Here is a 26,927-nt window from a genome sequence, read left to right as displayed (position 1 = left end):
CAGGTGAACAGAGAAGTGACATCGTAGGAAACCATGGTTTCATCTGAATCTAGTTTGAGGTCTGCAACTTTAGAAGCAAAATCTTGGGAATTTTTGACATGATATGGTGTATTCCCAACCAGAGGAGCCAAGATTGTGGCTAGGTGTTTAGCAATGTTATATGTGACCGAGTTTATACTGCTGATAATAGGTCTGAGAGGAGCTCCTTCTTTGTGAATCTTGGGGAGTCCGTATATGAGAGGCACGGCTTCCCCAGGGTACAATCTGTAGTAAAGAGCTCGGTTGATGGCTTGGTCCTTTTCTAGTTGTTGCAAGCAGCTAACAACTTTCTTTTTGTAACCACTTGTGGGGTCCCTCCTCAATGTTTCATAAGTGGTTGTATCACTGAGGAGACTGGTCATCCTGGAGTGGTAGTCCGCTGTGTTTAGCACCACTGTGCATCTCCCTTTGTCAGCAGGAAGGATGGTGATGTTCCGGTCTCTTTGAAGCACTGTAAGAGCCCTCCTTTCTTGGCTGGTGAGGTTGGAGGGGGGTGCTTTCGCACTGGATAGAGCAGCTGATATCTTCAGTCTAAGTTGTTCTGACTCCGTGTTGGTCAGGTTGTTGTTCCTGATGGCTGTCTCTGTGGCTGTGATGAGTTCTACTACCGGTATCCGCTCAGGTGAAACTGCAAAGTTAAGACCCTTGGATAAGACATCTCTCTCTGGTTGGGTGAGTACCCTGTTGGATAAGTTCTTCACCCATTTCTCTTCTATGTCCGGTTGTGTAGCCTGGTCAGATTTCTTCCTCCAAGTCAGACCTTCTGTCTTGCCAGAGGAGGTGGTTTTAGACAGCAATTTTTGAAATTTGCGCATGTGACGTTCCTTACCTTTGGTGTGTTGTGAAAGCTGTGCCTTCTCAGTGAGAACAGAGACTCGTTCCAAAACTTCACTGGGAAGAAGGGCTGTCAACTCCTCAAACCTCAGTTTAGTCTTGTTCTGGAGAGCATCGATGGTGAAATGTACTTGTCTCACTCTCTCATTGAGAAGCCACTTCTGGGCTTTCTGCAGGATTATCTCAGCTCTGTGTCCTTTAACCGTTGAAAATAGGCGTAGGCTAGTGGGGATAATGTTGGTTTGTCGGCATCTCAGGTTAAAACGCAGGTGGTTTCTGTAGTCTGCCAGTTTTCTGGAACACTTCTCATACTCTCATATTTTTGTAAACCTGGAACGGCCATCACTGAACAGAGGTGGGGGTCTAAGACATCATTTGTCAACCATCTACAAGGTGGTCTTGGACACTCTTCCCAGACGGCTGGGTGTACGCCAGGACCCAGCTGTTTTCGGGGACTCACAGGAGGACAGAGAGAGTCAGATTGCCATTGATCACCCTAACGGGCAATCCTTTGATCACCCTAATGACTCGCCATTCACACCCAGCCTCCAGCGACCCACACCAACATGATGCCTCAGTGACACCTTAGATGAGCTGGTCATCAGAATTCTGATTCTGATTCTGAGCCAGGAGAGGATAAATATCTGATACTCCCTATTAGTCAGACAGAACTGAGGAAGCCTTTTGGACGAGAGGTGAAACGTTTTCAAGAATCTTCAAGCAAGTCCAGTTGCCCTTTTCTACCACCCACAGTTTACTATGACCTGGATGATTGAGAATCTTCACAGACAAACTTACAAATCATGTTTTTAAGTGTTTGATTAAATCGTTTGACCAGCCCATCTGCTTGCACATAGTAAACACTGGTACGAATCGATTTAATTTCTAATAATTCATAAAATTTGCATTGTGTATGTGACATAAAAGTGGTGCCTTTATCAGTCAGGATTTATTTCAGGATCCTGACTCGGGAGATAATGCAGAAGCGTGCCTCTGCAACACGACGTGCTGAGATATTGCGAAAAGATATTGCTTCCGGGTATTGCATTGCATAGTCCACTTTGGCTAACACAAAGCAATACCCATGTGCAGATCGATCTAATGGCCTGACAAGATCCATGCCAATTCTTTCAAAGGGGATCTCAGTTAATGGTAATGTTCACAATGGTGATTTTGGCGTGGCTGCTGGATTTACCAACTGGCATTCGTGACAAGCTGCACACCACCTACAGACATTGGCACAAATCCCTGGCCAATAGAAACGGGCCATGAGACAATTTGGTGTTTTGTCCTGACCTAGATGCCCAGCCATGAGATTATGATGAGCCGCATGGAATAAAAGTTCCCTACGGCTCTTTGGGATCAACAATCGTATAATCTCTTCCTTAATCTGATTGTCCTGTGTCACTTGATATAGCCTATCTTTAATAATGGAAAAATACAGAAAGGAAAGCGCAAGATTAGGCTGGAGGTTTTGACCATCAGTTACTTTCACTTGGTCAAAAGCATGCCTCAGAGTCTCATTTCGCGTCTGCTCCAGCAGGAAATCCCCTGAGGGATTTCCCAAAGAGTGAGGAGGTGTGGTGCCCTCCCCCCTCACCATGTCATCATGACATGGAACTGATGCGGATAGCCCTGGGACGCCTCCCCAGCCAAGGTTGTGGTGACATTCTCCCGTGACATGCTAATGCAGGACTTATCCACTACTAACTGTTTTATTAATTTTTTAAACCCTGGCCAATCTGTTCCCAGAATAAATGGATGGGTGAGGCTTGGGCTAACCACCACCTCCACACTATGCTTTCCTCCTGAGAAATGAATAGTGATGGGCATTAGCAGATATTTGTGAATATCCCCATGTACTCACCTCACCTTTCACCAATCGTGCATTTCCCAGTGCTCCACATTGAATCAGGCTTTGATGCATGGAGGTCTGATTACAACCAGAATCCACCAAAGCCTGATGTGTACCCCCTTGAATACTCACAGACACAATACGTTCCTGCTCAATCAGGGGAAGACCATGGTGCATCAGGAATGCAAATCAGAATCCCTGCCTCTTTGCGGAAGTACTGATTCCTGGAAATCCCACCCTCTGTCTCCTCTTTTAAATTCAGACTCAAAACTCATCTCTACTCACTGGCTTTTGCAACCTCTTAGCTGTCCATTCCCTAGTTCTTTTTGTAGTGGGTGTTATTCAATGTTGTTGTTCATTTGTTGTTTGTGTAATTCTGGCCTCTTTGTCTATCTGTCAATCTTTTGTGTTTGTAATGTGTATTTTTGTTGCAGCTATTAATGTATCTTTTCTTTTGTGTTGTGTTTGTTTGTGCATTTTACTTCTGATTTCCGAGCTACCCTATGTACAGCACTTTGGTCAGTGTAAACTATTTTAAATGTGCTTTATAAATTAAATTTACTTACTTACGTACTTACTTACTTACTTACTTACTTACTTACTTTCTACTACTCCGACATACCTTCCCAGACGTGCTCCTGATTTTGGTGGGCATGGATGGGTTCACCTGTGGAGAGAGAAGGGGTTAGCAGCAGCACAGACACGGAAAGAGAAAGGGGTGTGGAGACATGAGGACAGACATGAGTGCGGGGAGCAGGAATTGGGGGAATTGGCCCCCGTCTCCATGGGGCTGGGGTAGGGGAGAGGTGAGCAGAGGGAGAGAGAGACAAAGAGAGAGAGAGAGGAAGAGAAGCTGCAGGAGCACCTGCTCAGGAAATGCCGTCAGGTGTTCCTCTGCCAGTCAGACCACCGCCTCCAGCAACGCCACGCTGTGACACTGGATTCATGTTAAGGTCTCGCTTGGTAATTGGGCAACGAACTGCTCCAGTGTCATGTGATTGATGACATCCTCCACATCGCACTCGCCTGCCAGCAGCCATCGTCTGGAGGCATCCTGGAGCTGCTGTGCAAATGCAAATAGGCAGCCAACTTCGCCTTAGGCCAGTGCATGGAAACATTGGAGGTGTTATTCAGGGCTGCAGATGACCCATTGCCTGCTTCAGGTCCAGGTACTCCAGCATACTGGTAGCTACCAGTAGGAGCTGCTGAGTTGTGAGCTGTGCGTCCTCCAACAGGAGCGGGATTAGGCGAGCTGCCCACTGTGAAGTTGGTCACAAGCTCGCCTCTGTGATGTGCTCGAACAGCTCAAGGAAGGCTTCTGGGTCGTCCTGCAACCCCATCTGGACCAGCTGAACAGGAACGCTGGCTGCAGAAGTGCCAGCTGGAGTACTCACTGACTGGACCAAGCTCTGCACCCCTTTCTCTTGCTAGTCCTTCGCCTAGCCCTCATACAGGGTCTGGAAATGCTGCCCCTGCTCCACAGACAGTGTGAGACCTCCACTGGCATGGAGGTCTCACAGTGTCTGGCACTGGAGGTCAACAGTGTCTGAAGGCGCTCCCTGACTGGTTAGGACTCCATGACAGCGTTTGTTCCTCAATTCCCTGAGGTGGGACAATGAAGAACTGGAGACAGGCACGACAATTCAGGGTGCACTTTTTTATCACTCACTTTTCAGTGACGACTAACACATGTATACACACACCTCGGAGAATGCAGCTCTCTCTCTCTCTCTCTCTCTCTCTCTCTCTCTCTCTCTCTCTCGTTACTGGCTATCTATAAGACACACAGAGACACACTTTAATAGACAGCCAGTAATTAGACAGTTGTAACTCGTCACATTACCTGCTGGTTCAACCTGACTCTTCGCCGTTCACAGCCGACGCTCGACCACACCCTCGCTGCCACAGAAAAGAAAAGGAAAAAAAAAACACTGTAAAAAGTAGTAATTGAACCACAATATTCCCTTTGAACACCATAACATAATAGCAGATACAAATGGTCGCTATATTATTGTCTCAGGGAAATTGTATAATACTATGGTAGTGTTTGCCAATGTATATGCTCCGAACGTGGATGATGTGGGCTTTCTAAAAGGTTTCTTTTCCTCTCTTCCTGACCTGAGCTCATACTCTCTCATGCTTGGTGGGGATTTTAACTGTTGGCTTGATCCTGTGCTCGACCGGTCTTCTTCTAACCCTGGTCTAATGAGTAAATCTGCATCACTTATTCAGTCTTTCTTAGACAACTATGGAGTCACAGAAATATGGCGGTATCTCAATCCAAACGAGGGAGTATTCATTCTTTTCTCATTCCCATCATACCTACTCTAGGATTGACTATTTTCTTGTTGACAATCGTCTGATCCCATTTACCTGTTCCTGTGACTATCAGAGTATAGTGATATCTGACCACGCCCCAGTGGTATTGTTCATGACCCTTCCTGACCTCCCTGTTGCAGAGACATTGGCGTTTTAACTCAACTTTACTGTCCAGTAATGACTTTGTGAAATTTATGGAGGAGCAGATAACCTTTTTCTTTGATACAAATGCACCATCTGAAACCAGCAGCCTGACCATTTGAGATGCTCTGAAAGCTTACCTAAGGGGACAAATTATTTGTTTTAGCGCAAATATGAAAAAGAGAGCTCAGAAAGAACGGATAGATCTATATATTCAAATTAAAGAAGTGGATCAGAGATACGCTCAAATCAAGAACCCTGAACTATATAAAAAGCGTGTGGAACTCCAAACTAGATTCGATCTCCTCTCAAAACATTCAATTGAATGCCAACTATTGCAGAGCAAAAGTCTGTTCTATGTTCATGGCGACAAATCTAGTAAAATGCTAGCCAATCAGCTGAAGGGATTTAAAGCAAAACAGCACATCACAAAAATCTAGATGGACGATGGTAACATCACCTCAGATCCCTCTAAAATCAACGACACATTTAGGAATTTTTACTCCCGACTTTACACTTCGGACCTCCCAAATGACAGTACGCTGATGGAAAATTTCCTAGATCATTTAGCGGTCCACACACTTACCCATGATAATAAGACTAGGTTAGACGAGCCTATATCGCAGGGGGAGGTAGCTGCTGCTATCTTCTCATTGCAATCTGGGAAATCCCCTGGACCTGATGGGTTCCCAGCGGAGTTTTTCAAAACATTTTCTTCATTACTTTCCCCTCATCTATGTTTAGTGTTATCAGATTCTTGCAAGCAAGGCAAACTCCCAGCAACACTGTATGAGGCATGCATCAGTCTTATCGTAAAGAAAGGTAAAGACCCAACAGAGTGTTCCTCCTATAGGCCAATCTCCTTACTAAATGTTGATGCCAAAATTTTGGCAAAAGTTTTAGCCCGTAGATTAGAGGGTATATTACCTGAGATAATATCAGAGGATCAGACTGGCTTTGTAAAAAACCGACATTCTTATTTTAATATATGTCGTTTATTTGATATTTTGTACTCTCCTTCAGAGGCAATTCCGGAATGTGTCCTTTCTCTAGACGCAGAGAAAGCGTTTGACCGTGTGGAGTGGAAATATTTATTTGCAGTTTTGGAAAAATTTGGTTTTGGCCCAAACTACATTAGGTGGGTTAAACTATTATATATGTGCCCAACTGCTTCTATCCTTATCAATTCTCAACGCTCTCAACCTTTCAGTCTTCATAGGGGAACCCATCAAGGGTGCCCTTTAAGCCCATTGCTTTTCGATCTGACCATAGAGACTCTAGCAGTTGCATTTCGTAACTGCAAGGATATTTCAGGGATTTTGAGGAAAGGAATTGAACATAAAGTGTCTCTATACGCTGACGATCTTTTACTTTTTATATCAAACCCAGACACCTCTTTACCTGTAATGCTATCCTTACTCGCTCAATTTGGCCAGGTTTCGGGATATAAACTAAATTTACACAAGAGTGAACTTTTTCCTGTGAATACAGAGGCACTTGCTTTAAAATATATCAGCCTCCCCTTTAAGATTGTGGAAAATAAATTTGTCTACCTTGGTGTTACAATTACAAGGAAACATAAGTGTCTCTTTAAAGAAAAATTTTATACTCTACTAAAGCATGTGAAAGAGCGCTTGATGCAGTGGTCACCACTGTCTACATCCCTGGTGGGCCGGATCAACTCTGTTAAAATGAACATCCTCCCTAAATTTTTCTATCTCTTTCAATCTATACCAATCTTTATTCCCAAATCTTTCTTTGACTCATTGGACTCAATCATAGCGGCCTATATATGGAGGGGCAAGCGCCCTAGACTAAATAAAGTCCATCTTCAAAAATCCAAAAAAGATGGAGGTATGGCGCTGCCTAATTTCCGTCTTTACTACTGGGCTGCTAATATACACTGCATTACTTTCTGGTCGCACTTTCTCGATCGAGCTGACTGTCCGACATGGGTGAGGATGGAGTTGAGTTCGGTCCGAAATGTTTCCATTTTGGCTCTGCTTGGGTCGCCACTCCCTCTCCCCCCAGGTAAATGGACTGATAGTCTGACGGTTTGGCACACAACGAGGGTGTGGGCTCAGTTCAGGAAGCATTTCGGTTTACATGATTTCTCTCTCCTTAGTCCTATTCTGTCCAGCCCTTTCTTTCAACCCTCTCTATCTGATTCTGCATTCCAAGAGTGGCACGGGAGGGGTATAGAGAAATTTAAAGATCTTTTCATTGGTAATAGCTTTGCATCATTCGCACGACTGTCTGAAAAGTTTAGTCTACCAAACACTCATTTTTTCAGATACCTGCAGGCAAGACACTTTCTCCATTCTCAGATGGCTAGTTTCCCTGGGGCAACTACTGCGACCACCGCCGACATATTACTTGGTCTGCATCCATCGCGCAAGGGGTCATTTATGACAAACTGATGGGCATAAAACAGGCTCCTCTGGACAAAATTAAAACTGCTTGGGAGCAGGATTTAAACTTTCAACTGTCAAACGATGTATGGGATTCCATTCTCAGACTGGTAAATGCAACATCTCTCTGTGCACGTCATTGCCTGTTACAGTTTAAGGTGGTGCACAGGGCTCATATCTAAAACCAAATTATCTCATATGTACTCAGACGTTGATCCTTTATGTGATAAATGTAAGGGAGGTGAGGCCTCGCTTATTCACATGTTTTGGACTTGTCCAAGCCTGGAAAGATACTGGAGAGATGTTTTCCAAAACTTGTCCCTTATTCTTAATCTTGAGCTAGAACCCAGTCCACTGATTGCCCTTTTCGGCACCACTGGTGAAGATGACGCGCGCCTCACTCCAACCAAAAGCCGCACGCTGTCCTTTGCCTCGCTTCTGGCTAGGCTTGCGATTCTATTAAGGTGGAGGGATGCTGCCCTGCCCACACACGCTCCGTGGTTAAGGGACATCATGTCCTGTCTAGACCTCGAAAAGATCCGCTATTCAGTTTGTGACTCGAGCAAGAAGTTCCAGAAGGTATGGGGACCTTTCCTGAAATACTTTGAGAACCTTAAGTTGGATTGCGATATCTGCCCCCTTTCCTTTTTTTTCTGTCAGTTACAGTGTCTGTATCAGTCATTGTCTAAATTTGCCGCCTCCTAATTATTTACCTTGATTTATTTATTTATTTATTTTATCTATTCGTCCCATTTGTGTGTTTATTTACTTATTTTACTTTTTTTATTCTTATTTATTTATCTTGCGACTCAATACTTGACTTCCAGCAGTTCCCTACAACACTCCAGGAATAATACTCCTCAGGAATCATGGCTTGTAGGTGTGGCTAGTGGGAGGGGAGGGATGTTTATGTTTATGTTAAATCACTCTGAAAAATTTACAATGTATGAGCACGTATGTATATGTGATGTGATACATGTAAAATTCAATAAAAATATTTGAGTAAAAAAGTGGTAATTGTAGCAAAGGTGAATCCGAAATTCACTGATTGCGTACTGTACATTTTGAATGAAATGTATAGATCAGCAGTCAAACATGCAGGCATACAGCTGACACAGTCAGATCACAGTCAGACACCCAGTTGGACAAACATGTCAAGACACACAGGCACAAAAACAACCTGATTAAGTAGACATTAGTAGTGTGCACTTTTTATTCGTACAGGAAATGCGATAAATGTGATGGTCTTTTTTTTTTTTTTTGCACTAAGCTATTTTGAAATTTTTTAGAAATGGATTCCAAGTTTCTTCAAAAATGAAGTTTGGTTTTTGATTGAAGCATAGCTAACAGCCTATAATCTGGTCAATATGCTTTTGTGGAATAAAGGCCTCTGCATGCTCTTGCGACAAGGCTTTCGCAGACAGCTTTTCGCAGACAGTTGTAATTTATTGTTGAGCGGGGAGTAATAGGCGTGCGCGATGTTATTCACCGGCACAACGCAAGGGGGTGCAAAGTCGCTAGGAGTAGTTGGTGGGTGTGGTTAGTGGAGTGTTTATCCTCCGGTTACTTATAATGACTAGAACTTTTTTTTTTATAATGACTAGAACTGGAGTCGTATAGATGTACGTACTTCCTCAATCAACCGCTCTTCATGCTGCTCCATCTTCGCTCGTGTTTTTAAAAATGCCGGTCGTGAAAACAAACCAAACCGGGAAAGTAGGGAAGCAGAAGTGCATGTACAGCGGATGTAGAGTGGACCAATCAGAGCCCTCTTGTCTGTGGCGCTGTCTGCGAGGCTTCTGCGGTGGTCACAATTTTTGGGAGGTGCGCGCAGAGCGTCTGCGAAGTTGGGGGGGCTACGCAGACACTGTCTGCGACGCTATCTGCGAGGACTGGGTTGTCAGCATAAATTGGCCTTAAGTCTTCATCTCCCCATTAGACAAACCATTGTCTTGCTTTCAAAACCATTTATGTACATTTATGGCATTTGGCAGACACCCTTATCCAGAGCAGCTTACATTTATCTCATTAATACCCTGTCCACGCTAGGGATTTTGTACCGATACGATACTACTTTCGTACCACAACACCTGTCCACACTAGCAACTATACCGGTACTGTAGCGGTATAACTGTATCGGTACGAAACCCACAAATGTATGGGTTTCGTACCGGTACAGTATCAGTACTGTAGCGCTTCACTGTAGTGTGGACAGATGAAGCTGTTCTGTATCGGTACAAATATAATGCACATGCGCAAAGTCACACACCTCAATCGACGTCTTCGCTGAATAAAATAGTGAAGAACGGAGATTCGTTTTCTTTGTTTCTTTCTCAACTGCCTCGGGCGTTTTATACGATTTGACTGAATAAATGACCGCCAGAAATACAGACTGTACACTGACAACAAAAAGCACACACACGTTGTTTCATCCGCCATATTCTCGGAAGGAAGTTATTCGGTAACCACGGAAACATTTCGTGCACGCGCATTTCAACTACCGTGAAAGAAAACCGCAAGCATTTCTCGCTAGTGTGGACAGATGCACTAAACTGTACCGGTATACTTTGTATCGATACAGTTATACCACTATCGTACCGGTATATATGTGAACACAGCATTATACATTTGAGCAGTTGAAGGATAAGGTCCTTGTTCAAGGACCCAATCTGTGGTAGATTGGTGGTGCTGGGGTTTGAGTTAATGACTTTCCAATCAGTCGTCTATCACCTTAACCACTGAGCTACCACTGCCCTTTGTTTTACAATGCCACTGGTTTGCAAAAACAAAGCTTTTGTTGTGCATTTATTCCCAGTACTTCAAACTGTCCTTGGTGCCTGCAGGTTTTAATCAAACTACATACCAGACTGGGGGTGTAATAAAACAGTGATTTACCTGTTTAGAGAGGCCTTGAAAGCTCATCCTGTGTCCAACAACAGAGTTGAGCTATGAGTCAGTGCCAGTATGATTGGGGGACCACTGAGAGTCATAGTTTCAGCAAAAACAAATGGCTATAAAGGTCCTTGGGATTAAAGCTTTTCAGCTCAACTCTGGACAAACAGCATTCCATCAAAAATGCATTTTAATAATGATGGTATTCACTAACTCCACAGAAGAGTCTAATTCATAGTCTTTAAATCATGAACACAACACACAGGCACACACTGTTTAGAATTTGCAGAGCATTTTACTTACTCAAACTCACTCCTCTGAAATGCCCTTGTGTCACCATACAGTCCCCTCTGTAGTATTGGAACAGCAAGGCCAATGTTTGTTTGTTTATTTATATATTTATTTTTTGCTATACACCAAAGACATCTGGTTTTGAGATCAAATGATAAATACGACACAACCAGAATTTCAGCTTTCATTTACTGATATTTACAACGAGATGTGTTAAACAGCTTAGAACATGGCATCTTTTATTTGAACCCACCTATTTTTCAAGTGATCAGAAATATTGCAACATGGGCCTAATGGGTGTTTCTTGTTACCCAGGTATGCCCTGTTTGGAGATTGACTGATTAAACAATTAATAGCTCTGAATATCTACTCTTGGTTTGAACCCTCTGTTCCACCTGTAAAGACAGCATTTGTTTTTAAAAAGGATAAACCAACATGAAGACCAGAGAGCTGTCTATGGGAAAAAAGCAAATCATTTGGAAGCGGAGAAAAACGGGAGAATCAGAGCCATTACAATTTGAAATGTTCTGAGAAAGGAAGAACTAACAAGACATCAAACAATTTGACCAAGGAAAGCAGTATCAGTTGATGACAAGAACATTGTGAGAGCTGTGAAGAAAAAAAAACCCAAACGCAACAGTCTGACATCACCAACAATCTCTACAGGGCAGGGGTTTTCTTTGAAGGGGAATTCACAAAGAAATACAGAGATGAGCCACAGAAGTTCTGCAACCAATATTAACATTAACCCAATTAATATTAACCAAAGTGTGGCGAAAGAAAGGCTCTGCTCAATGTCCAAAACATACGAGCTCATTGGTCAAGTATAGTGGACGTAGTGTCATGGCTTGAGCTTGCATAGCTGCTTCTGAAACAGGCTCGCTAATCTTTATTGATGCTGTAACTCATGATGGTAGCAGCAGAATGAATTGAGAAATCTACAGAAACATTCTGTCTGCCAATTTACAGAGAAATTCATCCAGTCTAATTGGAAGGAACTTTGTCAGGCAGCCAGACAAGAAGAATGCAACAGTTTGGTGATGTCAGTGGGTCGTCAGCTTGATGCAGTTCTTGTAAGCAAGAGATACTGTATGCAAACGGGCAGCACGGTGGTGTAGTGGTTAGCGCTGTCGCCTCACAGCAAGAAGGTCCGGGTTCGAGCCCCGTGGCCAGCGAGGGCCTTTCTGTGTGGAGTTTGCATGTTGTCCGCGTGGGTTTCCTCCGGGTGCTCCGGTTTCCCCCAAAGACATGCAGGTTAGGTTAACTGGCGACTCTAAATTGACCGTAGGTGTGAATGTGAGTGTGAATGGTTGTCTGTGTCTATGTGTCAGCTCTGTGATGACCTGGCGACTTGTCCAGGGTGTACCCCGCCTTTCGCCCGTAGTCAGCTGGGATAGGCTCCAGCTTGCCTGCGATCCTGTGGAAGGATAAAGTGGCTAGAGATAACGAGATGAGATGAGATATGCAAACAAATATTAAGTGTTAGTCTTAAAGTAAATATCTGTTCCCATACTTTTGCTCACCTAAAAATTGCATGGTCTGCCACCAAAGGTGCCATGTTCTAAGTTGTTTAACACTTGTAGATATAAATATCAGGAAATGAAACCTGAAATTCTGATATATCATCTCATATTCATCTTTTCCTCTAAAACCCGAATGTCTTCAGTGTATAGCAAAAACAAAATAATTATGTTTGCCATTCCAATACTTTTCAGAGAAGACCGGATGTAATTCTTGGTGTATTGTGCTCTCTTTGCTCTCACAGTGGCATCGCACTCCCACAACCCAGGAGACAGATGGCTTCCAGGTGAAGAGGCCTGGAGATGTGAATGTGCGGTGCACGCTACTCCTCATGCTCGATTACCAGGTGTGAACCGTACTACTGGGTGATAGTACACATTGCTTACCATACAGTACCAACTAGTTTTGCTATTACGTTTTTAATATAACAGTAGTTTTGTATCATAAGTCATAACTTCTAGCACTGAGTCAGGGTCGTACTGAATGGCTCAGGCCTACAGTACCCATCAGCCCCTGCACATCATATAATCTTGACACACATTCACTACTCACTCACACCGGTTTCCTGTTTCACCTAATTAGTGTCACTATTTAAATTCCAGATTCTGTATGTCTCATTGTCAAGCTTTTATTGTTGCTGTTTGTGAGTTTTTTGCACGTAGACCGGCCGTAGGAGCACGTACGGCCGGTTGTGACCGAGGCATAAGATGAAACTCTTCACTTTGTAAAGTAGTGATGAGTAGTGATGTCACCTGCATTATTAAGTGACCTTTTGCTGGTCCACCTGCACTGCTATATGATTTTGGGACTGGCCTTGTTGGGTGCCTTATATGTGACTGTTTTATCCTCTTCCTCAAGCCACCACAGTTTAAGCTGGACCCTCGGCTTGCTCGTCTGCTAGGCATCCACACGCAGACCCGTTCCTGCATCATCCAGGCCCTGTGGCAGTATGTCAAGACTAACAAGCTGCAGGACTCCCATGAAAAGGAATACATTAGCTGTGACAAGTATTTCCAGCAGGTACTTTAGCACCTGAACACTTAATGTCTATCAAAATGACAGGATAATGACAGTATTCTTATAAAATATATTACAGCATACAGTGTGTTTGCGAGGCCATCTTTTGCTTCGTTACATTCTCATTCTTCTGTTAAGTATATAGTCAAGTTCACAGGTCTATGGTTTATCCCAATGTATACTGTTACTACCACTAATGATGTGTCTGAGACAGTGTAACATTATACCAAGGATGTCCAAAATCTGGCCCCAGGGCCAAATGTGAACCTTGGACAGATGTTAATTGGCCCACAGCTTCTCTCTTAGAATGTGTGATAGGCAGCCTGCAATTTTTCCTTTTGCGTGACAGTGGCAGTAGACTGTGTTAGCTAAAACGTAATAGCCTTTTTTCCCTGACTACACCTCCAAATTAATTTAGTGAATGATAGGAATTTATGGCGACAGAAAAAAGGTGAAAGTTTACAGATACCCCTTTTTGACCAACAGGGAACAGGTTCTTGAACCGGTTCCGTTCAGGATTCTTTGAACCTTGGTGCCAGCTAGCAAACTGGCCCACGTTTTCACCAGTTTTGAGTAGAACCGTTGTAATCAAGGACACGTCATGAACAGAGGGCAATGCACAATTAACAATGGGAGTAAACAGTAGTGGGGTGGCACAGTGGTGTAGTAGTTAGCACTGTCGCCTCACAGCAAGAAGGTTCTGGGTTCGAGCCCAGCAGCCGACGAGGGCCTTTCTGTGTGGAGTTTGCATGTTCTCCACGTGGGTTTCCTCCAGGTGCTCCGGTTTCCCCCACAGTCCAAAGACATGCAGGTTAGGTTAATTGGTGGCTCTAAATTGACCGTAGGTGTGAATGTGAGTGTGAATGGTTGTTTGTCTCTATTACCCCTTTTCCACCAAATCAGTTCCAGGGCTGGTTCGGGGCCAGTGCTGGTGCTGGTTCACTACTCGTTCAACTTGCGAGCCAGCTGAGAACCGGTTTGCTTTTCCATAGCTCATGGTGCTAAGGGAAGCCACGTCATTACGTCACTGTATACGTCAGTTACGTCGTTGTATACGTCAGTTACGTCGCTACGTTTGCATAAACCTTGGCATGAATATCGAAGCAAAAACAACACGGAAGAAGCAGCAGCAACAATAATAATGGATGACTTCGCGTTTGTACAGCTGCTGCTTCTCGTCGCTTAAAAATGGCGATCTTTCGCGGTCTTGTTATTGTTGTTGGTCTTAACAACTCCGCCCCCCCGCTGATGTAAGCGGTTCTTTCCACTGGCCCAGCAGAGAGTTGGTGCTAGCCTGGAACTGTTTTTTCTGGCCCAAGAGCCAGTTCTTTGTCAGTGGAAACAGAAAACCCGGTTCCAAACTAAGCACTGGCCCCGAACCAGCCCTGGAACTGCTTTGGTGGAAAAGGGGCAATAGTCAGCTGGGATAGGCTCCAGCTTGCCTGCAATCCTGCACAGGATACGCAGTTATGGATAATAGATGGATGGAGTAAACAGTAGTAGCAAGATAGTGGTGCGCATTGATCACCTCTGAGCTTTTGTTCTGTTTTTGCAGGTATTTGTTCTCGGTCCGGGCAGCACGGTGGTGTAGTGGTTAGCGCTGTCGCCTCACAGCAAGAAGGTCCTGGGTTCGAGCCCCGGGGCCGGCAAGGGCCTTTCTGTGTGGAGTTTGCATGTTCTCCCCGTGTCCGCGTGGGTTTCCTCCGGGTGCTCCGGTTTCCCCCACAGTCCAAAGACATGCAGGTTAGGTTAACTGGTGACTCTAAATTGACCGTAGGTGTGAATGTGAGTGTGAATGGTTGTCTGTGTCTATGTGTCAGCCCTGTGATGACCTGGCGACTTGTCCAGGGTGTACCCCGCCTTTCGCCCGTAGTCAGCTGGGATAGGCTCCAGCTTGCCTGCGACCCTGTAGAACAGGATAAAGCGGTTAGAGATAATGAGATGAGATGAGATGTTCTCGGTCCATTCTTTTTCTGAAGATGTATCCTTTTCTGTTGCATTCTCCATTACTGCTCTGAGCTTCCTCTCCAAACTCATGACATGCCCACTGATGTCATCGCAGTTTGCGTTGGAAGAACCAGCTATATTTTGGTTCCAGCTAAAAACCAACTTTTCAGGTTCTGAACCAATTTACTTTTGGTCGAAATGCTCTGAACGGTTCAAAATCAGAACGGTACCCATTCCCTGTTGGTCGAAAATGGGTAAGTGAGAAGGGGTGATTTCAACAGAGCTGGAAACAAGAGTACTTTTTCATAAAGAGCAATAGTAAACGCATGTGGCACGTTTGTCAAAAGACTTTTGCGGTAATGAAGTTGTGGGAATTATGACGTTACGAAACAAATCGTGGGAATTGCAAAATTATTCAGAAGGTGAAAGGGCACAGAACATGAAACACCTGGAAGCTGAAATCCAAGCAGAAGCAACTTTTCATCAGCGCAAACAAGGCGCAGAACTAGAGCTAATAAGTGGCAATGCTTCCAACCATGATACATGGAGAACCTTTCTTGAGTCCTTTAAAGAGTCTTTAAGTGGTCAGTGTCATTTGTCCAGTAAAGAAGCACACATTTTATGACTTTGTGAATATCATCTTGTGTATTACAACTAAAGCTGTCAGGGGATACCCTGCTGCAGTTATACTTGTAATACTTTCCAGCTCATACTCAAGTCATTATTTGGTTGATCTTTTATGTTTACTGCTACTTCATTATCTTGAAGCACATTAGAATTTACCCTACAAATATTACCGTGGCCACATGCATCCTTGACATGTGGTTGAAAGGTATAGCTGATGTTCTCAGATTTGAACATGGGCTTAGTTGAAGTGGTCTTGTTCATGTTGCAGATCTTCGACTGCCCGCGTCTGAAGTTTAGTGAGATTCCTCAGCGGCTCACTAACCTGCTGCTGCCCCCTGACCCGATTGTGATCAACCATGTCATCAGGTACTAAATGGTTTTAACTCAAATGTGCACGTGTCTAAAAAGCTTATTCTTAGTTAAGATATTATGTACTTATTTAACAGTGTGGATCCCAGTGACCACAAGAAGACAGCCTGCTATGACATAGATGTCGAGGTGGATGATCCTCTAAAGACACAAATGAATGGTTTTCTGCTCTCAACTGCTAATCAGCAGGAGATCGCGTCACTAGACAACAAGGTCAGAACTCCACAGCAAGAGCTGATATATCATTTGGTGCTGATTGGTCAGGAATAAGACACTGGGCATGCTGTTATTAAAAAATAATTTAAAAATAATTACTGTTAATTGTTGATTATTATAATAGTTGATTATTTTTGAATATGGTATGTCCTGTAAAGTTTTATTCCTCTTATAACACAGGTATTTGCCAACACTAACATATGAAAGAATGACACATTGTACATTTTATCTATAGTTAAACCTCCATGAAACAAGTTAGTTCCTGTTATCACTTACGTTATAATAGCTATAAATACACCAGACTCTGTTTTTATCGCTTTCTTTGTGTTAATAAGACAGGCAGAGTAAGTTGCCTTGGATGGAAGTTGACTTACCGGAAATTTTCAGTCAGTATAAGCAAATTAATTATTTTATTGTCACAAGTCTGTTATAGGGCGGCACGGTGGTGTAGTGGTTAGCGCTGTCGCCTCACAGCAAGAAGGTCCTGGGTTCGAGCCCCGGGGCCGGCGAGGGCCTTTCTGTGTGGAGTTTGCATGTTCTCCCCGTGTCCGCGTGGGTTTCCTCCGGGTGCTCCGGTTTCCCCCACAGTCCAAAGACATGCAGGTTAGGTTAACTGGAGACTCTAAATTGACCGTAGGTGTGAATGTGAGTGTGAATGGTTGTCTGTGTCTATGTGTCAGCCCTGTGATGACCTGGCGACTTGTCCAGGGTGTACCCCGCCTTTCGCCCGTAGTCAGCTGGGATAGGCTCCAGCTTGCCTGCGACCCTGTAGAAGGATAAAGCGGCTAGAGATAATGAGATGAGAATGAAGTCTGTTATAAGATTAGTCAGGACACTGTTGGGTTTCTGTGTGTAAAGTCTCATGACTCTGTGTTTAGCTGCTGATGAGCAGGGCGGTGGGAAACATCAGGGGTATGAGCCTTCTGCTCTGCAAACGATTCACATCTCTCAACAATAACACTGGTACAGAGATAAAATGGACAGCGCAACTATGAAAAACTGTACATTCTTAAAGCCCCGAGTGTCTGCTTCAAGTTAATCAGCACGTTCTGACTAATCGGAATGAAGAATGTGTGGCATAATAACACAATGTTGTATTATATCTCTCGCTGTGATTTTCTACAAGACGTCTTGATGTCACAGTGTGTGGAGATGTGCTTTTCTCTTGAATTATCCCTCATTTTGACATGTGTTTCTATGGTTCTCAGATCCATGAGACCATAGAATCCATCAACCAGCTGAAGATCCAGAGAGATTTCATGCTCAGTTTCTCCAGAGATCCAAAGGGCTACATTCAGGATTGGATCTGTTCACAAAACCGAGACCTTAAGGTCAGAATGCTGGTCTGTTCAAAGCCTCCTGAAAATATACACACGTTTTCTTTCTTATAATCAGCAGTTAGGCTAAATATTTACGCACTGTGTTAAACTTCATAAAGTTCAGAATTTGAGTGAAATGTAATTTAAAGAAATGTTATTCATAATAGTTTCTTTAATATGGTTTATTGTGGGAAAGTAACAAATTGACGCATGAAGCAGGTTAAAAATTTGCCTGTTTCCTGATTTGCTACTCAAGCTCAAACAACTTTTCAGAACTTAACCAGTTCACTTCTAACCTGAACCAAGCCCTACTAATGCTGTGTTCACACTTATACCGGTACGAAAGTGGTATAACTGTATCGATACAAAGTATACCGGTACAGTTTAGTGCATCTGTCCACACTAGCGAGAAATGTTTGCGGTTTTCTTTCACGGTAGTTGAAATGCGCGTGCGCGAAATGTTTCCGTGGTTACCGAGTAACTTCCTTCCGAGAATATGGCGGATGAAACAACGTGTGTGTGCTTTTTGTTGTCAGTGTACAGTCTGTATTTCTGGTGGTCATTTATTCAGTCGAATCGTATAAAACGCCCGAGGCAGTTGAGAAAGAAACAAAGAAAACGAATCTCCCTTTCTCCCTCTTCCCTTCTCTTCCCCTCACTTTCTCTCCCTTTTCCCCTCTTCCTCCTTTCTTCATCCCTCCTTTTTCCACCCTTTCTTTGCTCCGTGTAGCTCCACGGTCGTTTTGAGCCATTTTGACATTTTATTTACAGCTGGAAAGCATGTGCGTATTGCCGGAAGAAGTAGGAATGGTTCATTGCGCATGCGCATTATATTTGTATCGATACAGAGCTGCTTCATCTGTCCACACTACAGCGAAGCGCTACAGTACTGATACTGTACCGGTACGAAACCCATACATTTGTGGGTTTCGTACCGATACAGTTATACCGCTACAGTACCGGTATAGTTGCTAGTGTGGACAGATGTTGCGGTACGAAAGTAGTTTCGTATCGGTACAAAATCCCTAGTGTGGACAGGGTATTTGATTACAGCACAATCTTCCCAATCTAAACAAATTGTTTTACTGGCATTGTTCACTTAGTTTACTCTTATTTTTTACCCTTCTTAAATTTGTCTTGTTGTAATCAATATAATCTGTATGAATGTGATCAACTGCCAAATTGTAATTGCCAATATAAGCATGATGTATTTACTTGTATAGCTAATGACCGATGTGGTGGGAAACCCAGAGGAGGAAAGAAGAGCAGAGTTTTATAACCAGCCCTGGTCTCAAGAAGCTGTGAGTCGCTACTTTTACTGCAAGGTGAGTGGAAAACAGAAAAGTGTCAGCATTAACTTTTTCAACAGTTTCTGCTACAGTAGCTCTTCTGTGGGACTGGAACATGCAGTGTCTTGCACTGTCTAGCTGAAATTAAAATGAATTTTTGAGGGGTTAGCACCATTTTATTTGCACAACATGCCTACATCTTTAAAGGTGAAAATTGTTGTTTTATTGTGACACAAACAGTAATTAAGATGAAAAAACAAGTCTGGAATGTGCACAGGTACTCACCCCCCTGAAGTCAATACTTTGTAGAGCCACCTTTTACTGCAATTACAGCTGCAAGTCTCTTGGGGTATGTCTCTATTAGCTTAACACATCTAGCCACTGAGATTTTTGCCCATTCCTCAAGGCAAAGCTGCTCCAACTCCTTCAAGTTAGATGGGTTGTGTTGGTGTACAGCAATCTTCAAGTTATGCTACAGATTCTCAATTGGGTTGAGGTCTGGGCTTTGGCTAGGCCATTCCAAGACTTTTAAATGTTTCCCTTTAAACCACTCGTGTAGCTTTAGCAGTATGTTTAGGGTCATTGTCCTGCTGGAATGTGAACCTTCGTCCCAGTCTCAAACCTCTGGCTGACTCAAACAGGTTTTCCTCCAGAATTGCCCTGTATTTAGTGCCATCCATCTTTCCTTCAGTCCTGACCAGCTTTCCTGTCCCTGCAGATAAAAAAAAATCCCCACAGCATGATGCTGCCACCACCATGCTTCACTGTAGGAATGGTGTTCTCAGTGTGTTGGGTTTGCGCCATACATGGTGTTTCCCATGATGGCCAAAAAATTAAATTTTAGTCTCGTCTAACCAGATAATGTTCTTCTATGTGTTTGGGGAGTCTGCCACATGCTGTTGGGCAAACTCCAAACATATTTTCTTATTTGTTTCTTTAAGCAATGGCTTTTTCTGGCCACTCTTCCATAAAGCCCCACTCTGTGGAGTGTACGGCTTAAATTGGTCCTATGGACAGATACTCCCATCTCCGCTGTGGATCTTCACAGCTCCTTCAGTGTTATCTTTGGTGTCTTTGTTGCATCTCTGATTAATGCCCTCCTTGCCTGGTCTGTGAGTTTTGGTGGGTGGCCTTGTCTTGTCAGGTGTGTAGTGGTGCCATATTCTTTCCATTTTGCTATAATGGATTTAATGGTGCTCCCTGGGATATTCAAAGTTTGGGATATTTTTTATAACCCGACCCTGATCTATACTTCTCCACAACTTTGTCTCTGACCTGTTTGGGGGCTCCTTGGTTCTTATGTTGTTTACTTAGTAGTGTTGCAGAGTCAGGGTCCTTCCAGAACAGGTTGATTTATACAGACATCATGTGACAGATCATGTGACACTTTGATTGCACACAGGTGGATCTTAATCAACTAATTATGTGACTTATGAAGTGAATTGGTTGGACCAGCTCTGATTTAGGGGTTTCATACGAAAGGGGGTGAATACTTATGCACACTCCAGATTTCTGTTTTTTCATCTTAATTATTGTTTGTGTCACAACAAAACAACAGTTTACATCTTTAAAGTTGTAGGCATGTTGTGTAAATAAAATGATACTAACCCCCCCAAAAATCCATTTGAATTCCATCTTGCAATGCGACAAACCAGGACAAACACCAAGGGGGATGAATACTTTTGCCAGACACTGTATGGGCTAGCCTTCATGCCCCATGTGAATCAGTGAGTCTTCGACACCCATGATCCTGTTGCCGGTTCACCGGTTGTCCTGCCTTGGACCACTTTTGGTAGGTACTAACCACTGCATACCAGGAACACCCCACAAGATGTACCATTTTGGAGATAATCTGCCCCGGTCATCTAGCCATCACAATTTGGCCCTTGTTAACGTCGCTCAGATCTTTACGCTTGCCCATTTTTCCTGCTTCCAACACATTAACTTCAAGAACCAACTGTTCTCTTGCTGCCTAATATATCCCACCCCTTGACAGGTGTCATTGTAATGAGATAATGTTATTCACTTCACCTGTCAGTGGTTTTAATGTTATGGCTGATCGGTGTACATAACCAATAATTTTCATAAACACAGTTTGCTCCAACTAGTTCTAATGGCTCCTTGACTTTGGAAAGTTTTACATCTAAGCATAAGATTAACGGATTCTGTAGCCATTTTTACATCTCGTTTAAAAACACACTTTTTCGTTCAGCTTTTCTAGATGTTCTTGGTTCTTAATTGGTTTCTTTATGACTTTACAATTTTATTTATTTACTCTCTTACATTTTACACTCTATCTTTTTTATCGTTTCCTTTATTTGAATGCAATATAATGTCGTTTGTAATTTGCATGTTTATTTTGTTTCTTAATGTTTTTTTATTCATGTTTTAATGTTTGTAAAATTCTATCTTTGGGCTATTATTATTATTATTATTATTATGAAAATTATTTTCCTTTTATTTAGACATTTGTCTGGAATGCCATTACTTTTATTTTTTATCATGATGTAAAGCACTTTGTGCCACCTGGCTTGAAATGCACTATATAAATAAAGTATTATTATTATTATTATTATTATTATACACTGGAGTGTTCAATACATCATCATAGCATTACTTTGTATTTCCAATTGCACTGTATGTCCGAAACAGTGGAAATTCAATTCAATTTGATTTAATTCCATTCAGTTCAGTTTTATTTGTACAGCTATTTTAACAACAGATGTCGGTTTAGATTCATAATGAGCAAACCTCCAGTGGCAAGGAAAAAAACCCTGAGACGACATGATGAGAAAGCATTCAGAGCTGATCTCTTACAACCCCGATTCCAAAAAAGTTGGGACAAAGTACAAATTGTAAATAAAAACAGAATGCAATAATTATAAATCTCAAAAACTGATATTGTATTCACAACAGAACATAGACAACATATCAAATGTCGAAAGTGAGACATTTTGAAATTTCATGCCAAATACTGGCTCATTTGAAATTTCATGACAGCAACACATCTCAAAAAAGTTGGGACAGGGGCAGTAAGAGGCTGGAAAAGTTAAAGGTACAAAAAAGGAACAGCTGGAGGACCAAATTGCAACTCATTAGGTCAATTGGCAATAGGTCATTAACATGACTGGGTATAAAAAGAGCATCTTGGAGTGGCAGCGGCTCTCAGAAGTAAAGATGAGAAGAGGATCACCAATCCCCCTAATTCTGCGCCGACAAATAGTGGAGTAATATCAGAAAGGAGTTCAACAGTGTAAAATTGCAAAGAGTTTGAACATATCATCATCTACAGTGCAGAATATCATCAAAAGATTCAGAGAATCTGGAAGAATCTCTGTGCGTAAGGGTCAAGGCCGGAAAACCATACTGGGTGCCCGTGATCTTCGGACCCTTAGACGGCACTGCATCACATACAGGCATGCTTCTGTATTGGAAATCACAAAATGGGCTCAGGAATATTTCCAGAGAACATTATCTGTGAACACAATTCACCGTGCCATCCGCCGTTGCCAGCTAAAACTCTATAGTTCAAAGAAGAAGCCGTATCTAAACATGATCCAGAAGCGCAGACGTCTTCTCTGGGCCAAGGCTCATTTAAAATGGACTGTGGCAAAGCGGAAAACTGTTCTGTGGTCAGACGAATCAAAATGTGAAGTTCTTTATGGAAATCAGGGACGCCGTGTCATTCGGACTAAAGAGGAGAAGGACGACCCAAGTTGTTATCAGCGCTCAGTTCAGAAGCCTGCATCTCTGATGGTATGGGGTTGCATTAGTGCGTGTGGCATGGGCAGCTTACACATCTGGAAAGACACCATCAGTGCTGAAAGGTATATCCAGGTTCTAGAGCAACATATGCTCCCATCCAGACGACGTCTCTTTCAGGGAAGACCTTGCATTTTCCAACATGACAATGCCAAACCACATACTGCATCAATTACAGCATCATGGCTGCGTAGAAGAAGGGTCCGGGTACTGAACTGGCCAGCCTGCAGTCCAGATCTTTCACCCATAGAAAACATTTGGCGCATCATAAAACGGAAGATACGACAAAAAAGACCTAAGACAGTTGGGCAGCTAGAATCCTACATTAGACAAGAATGGGTTAACGTTCCTATCCCTAAACTTGAGCAACTTGTCTCCTCAGTCCCCAGACGTTTACAGACTGTTGTAAAGAGAAAAGGGGATGTCTCACAGTGGTAAACATGGCCTTGTCCCAACTTTTTTGAGATGTGTTGTTGTCATGAAATTTAAAATCACCTAATTTTTCTCTTTAAATGATACATTTTCTCAGTTTAAACCAGGGCTTTGAACCGGTTCAAGGAACGAAAACAAAAACCGGGAACTTTTTCTATTTCACATGGAACAGAAACAAAACCAGAAACTTTATTATTTTTTATGTTCCGGAACAGAAACGCTTATTAAAAATAATGGTAACCGATTAATACCGGTTTTTATTTCGTTCCTCAAAGTTTCCGTAGCCTACAAATAAAAAAGCCATGAGTGTCTGAGCAAAGAAGAGCCTGAACGTTGCAACCTCCCTATTGGCTGTTTGTAAAAATGTATCAGTTGTTGCCCTTCCCACGGGAATCATCGCGGGCTTGAGAGCCGAGACCTGACGAGTTAGATCGTTGGTAGCAGAACAAAATGTCTGGACACAAATCGGGTTTTCAGAAAAGGAAAGAAAATAAACGGAGGGTCGAAAATACAAAAAAGGAGGCAGAAAATGCAAAACGAGTTTTAAGGTAGGACAAATGGTTACTTTTCTGAGGCAGCCCGCCGTGGCTGCAGGCTTTCAGTTGTGTCATTGAATGGTTACTTTTCTGAGGCAGCCCGCCGTGGCTGCCTGCAGGCTTATTTATTATAGCCCATTTAGTTAAAATAGTTGATATAAAATGTTTATAGTTATAGTTATGTGATGGTTGTCCTGATTTAGACTGGTGTTTTTTTTGGGGGGGGCATTGCGCGATGTTGCACCCGGGTCCAGATTAGGGCAGAACCGGCCCTGGCTACATTTCAGGTGTAGTTTGTTTTATGTATGTATGTACTTGCATAGATGTGTACTTGGTCTTCCAATATGGCGCCTAACAAAATCTCGCGGTGCGGTGACGTCATGCGGTAGCCCTCTATAGGGCCTGACTAGCCTTTGGTAACACACTAAACGAATTCTCTTTCATTTTTGCCACTTTTTCTGTTTGTGTAGATGGGAAGACATACTGAGAATCCAAATCGCCAACATTTGAAATAATAATTGTTTTGAATTATTTCTTGTCTTATTTAATGAAGGTTGTAATAGAATTAGCCTACATTTGGCTTAAGCTGGATGAGACAGAGACATAATTTTATAGCCATTTGTTAAACAGCTGACAGGGAACGTAATTAACCGTTCCGGGAATGAAATTTTTTTGTTCTAACCGGTTCGGGAACGTCTATTTAATGGTGGAACCCAAAACCGGAAACGTTAAAATTCCGTTTCTGTTCGGAACGAACCAATAGGAAAAAAATTCTGGTTCAAAGCCCTGGTTTAAACATTTGATATGTCATCTATGTTCTATTCTGAATAAAATATGGAATTTTGAAACTTCCACATCATTGCATTCCGTTTTTATTTACAATTTGTACTTTGTCCCAACTTTTTTGGAATCGGGGTTATACATAATTCCAAATATGGGTGTGAGACACCGTTTTCTTTTAATGGCAGTTCATTAAATTTAATTTCATATATACACAGAGTGGCAGCACGGTGGTGTAGTGGTTAGCGCTGTCGCCTCACAGCAAGAAGGTCCGGGTTCGAGCCCCGGGGCTGGCGAGGGCCTTTCTGTGCGGAGTTTGCATGTTCTCCCCGTGTCCGCGTGGGTTTCCTCTGGGTGCTCCGGTTTCCCCCACAGTCCAAAGACATGCAGGTTAGGTTAACTGGTGACTCTAAATTGACCGTAGGTGTGAATGTGAGTGTGAATGGTTGTCTGTGTTTATGTGTCAGCCCTGTGATGACCTGGCGACTTGTCCAGGGTGTACCCCGCCTTTCGCCCGTAGTCAGCTGGGATAGGCTCCAGCTTGCCTGCGACCCTGTAGAAGGATAAAGCTGCTAATGAGATGAGATGAGATTTTTTAGTTGACTCGATTGTGTAGGAACTTTCAAGCTGTAATCCATGACTTCCTGATTAACTGGGGGACAAATATGAGGTGACACAGAGCCCAAATGAAGGCAAAGTGTGCTGACTTTCATAAGTCAGGGAATGGTTATTTAAAAAAAAAAAATACTTGCCTCTTCAAAGGAAGCAACGAGGCATTTTTAGACTGACTTAAAACTTTTTCTTTTTTTTTTTTTTTAAAACAGATCCAACAACGAAGACAAGAACTTGAACAGGCTTTGGCAATGCGCACCACTTAAACTCCTCATCGATTCGGAGCAAAAATTTACCAGCACGTTTATTTGCTGAATAATCCTGGGAATTTTAATCTAGTGAAGAATCTCCAACATACTGGACAACTTTCTCAGTATCCTTGAACATTATAATACACTACTGGCAACTGGCACTATTTGTTATTTATTGGACAGTTTGTATATGGCATTACAGTTCAGTGTTGAGTTTGTAAGTATTATCAAAAAAAAAAAAACTTTTATGGAAAGTTCTTATGCCACAAACCAGAGTAAAACAAAGCCAAATACTTTACTGGCTGCACAAAAATGTGAGAAATGTCTCTTTTTTTTTTTTTTTTTGACTGAAAGTTTTGTACTGCAAAATATGATCTCTTTTGGCTAAGAAAGAGTTTAAGCCTTGGATAAGAGGAAAATGAATATGTACTGTGAAGTTTCACTTTTCTTTTTTTTGGTTTGTCAGCAGTATTTGGTATTAGTGTATGTAAATATGTTAGCAGTACTGGACATGTCGCGTATCACTTCACGATCTACTGTGTGTCCGTGAACTGAAACACTGTGTAAACATTTCTCTATAGGTCCGAACAGAATGTTTACCATGACTGAGGCATCACTCGGCTATAGTGAAGCAGATTTGGATTTCCTACAATATGGATGTGTGCTTTCCTATTTCTGTACACTTGTGCAATGAAACAGGTTGACAGCCTTTTTACTTGGCTATGAGTACATGTGAGGACCTAATGGAGAAACACTTTAGCGGATGATACTTTGCTACCTTTTTCCTGTACTGTCATGATTAGTGATTTTTACATATCATTTTTGTTACTGGCTTTAGAATATGGCCTTATTGTTGTCAGACATCTGTTGTACTCACACCAGTGCATGTTGCATGAGAACATACAGGCCTGTTTTTAGGAAAACAGCTTCGCATGAATCAGTCAGCCTTGTAACTTTGTTGCCTTAAAAGCTTACTGAGGATGCAAATTTAAAAAAAAAAAAGGCATTTACCAAAGTTGAAGTGTAAGTCAGTTTTATTTTTAGTATTATTATTAGTCTATTTTATTTTGAGTAGATAGGGTCGTATGCGTACACTCAGTAATGATAGATCGAGCGAATGGTGATCATGATGGCACTACCGTTTTACCTATGAGATGGATCAGTCATAGGTGAATGTGGTCTAAAAGGTGTTTAAAGTGTATGTAATGCCTTATTGTAATGCTTTAAAATGAATATACAGTGGATGTAAAAAGTGTACACACTCCGTTAAATTGATAGGTTTTTCTGATGTAAAAAAAATAAGACACGATAAATAATTTCAAAACTTTTCCTACCTTTAATGTGACCTATAACCTGTACAACTCAATTGAAAAACAAACAAATCTGTTAGGGGGGAAAACATAAAAAATTAAAAAAAAAACAAAAAACATACAATAAGCTGGTTGCAGGGCGGCACGGTGGTGTAGT

The 26,927-nt window shown here is 42.5% G+C and overlaps 1 protein-coding gene across 3 annotated transcripts in view; it reads left to right on the top strand.

Annotated features, from left to right (window-relative positions):
* The window catches only part of smarcd3a (SWI/SNF related, matrix associated, actin dependent regulator of chromatin, subfamily d, member 3a), a 96,785-nt gene extending 71,044 nt beyond the window's left edge, over positions 1-25,741 (top strand). For all 3 annotated transcript variants that reach the window (XM_060932685.1, XM_060932691.1, XM_060932676.1), the window contains 7 exons: positions 12,548-12,649; positions 13,162-13,323; positions 16,163-16,260; positions 16,341-16,476; positions 17,688-17,810; positions 19,022-19,123; positions 25,422-25,741. In XM_060932685.1, coding sequence (XP_060788668.1) covers positions 12,548-12,649; positions 13,162-13,323; positions 16,163-16,260; positions 16,341-16,476; positions 17,688-17,810; positions 19,022-19,123; positions 25,422-25,475 — 777 coding nt within the window. In that variant the 3' untranslated portion in view covers positions 25,476-25,741. The remainder of the gene's footprint in view (positions 1-12,547; positions 12,650-13,161; positions 13,324-16,162; positions 16,261-16,340; positions 16,477-17,687; positions 17,811-19,021; positions 19,124-25,421) is intronic.
* Positions 25,742-26,927: the final 1,186 nt, after the last annotated feature.

Source organism: Neoarius graeffei, chromosome 1, assembly GCF_027579695.1.
Source record: "Neoarius graeffei isolate fNeoGra1 chromosome 1, fNeoGra1.pri, whole genome shotgun sequence".
Classification (NCBI taxonomy): Eukaryota; Metazoa; Chordata; class Actinopteri; order Siluriformes; family Ariidae; genus Neoarius; species Neoarius graeffei.
The sequence above is the reverse complement of the archived record's forward strand: the minus strand, read 5'-3'. Positions and strand labels throughout refer to the sequence as shown.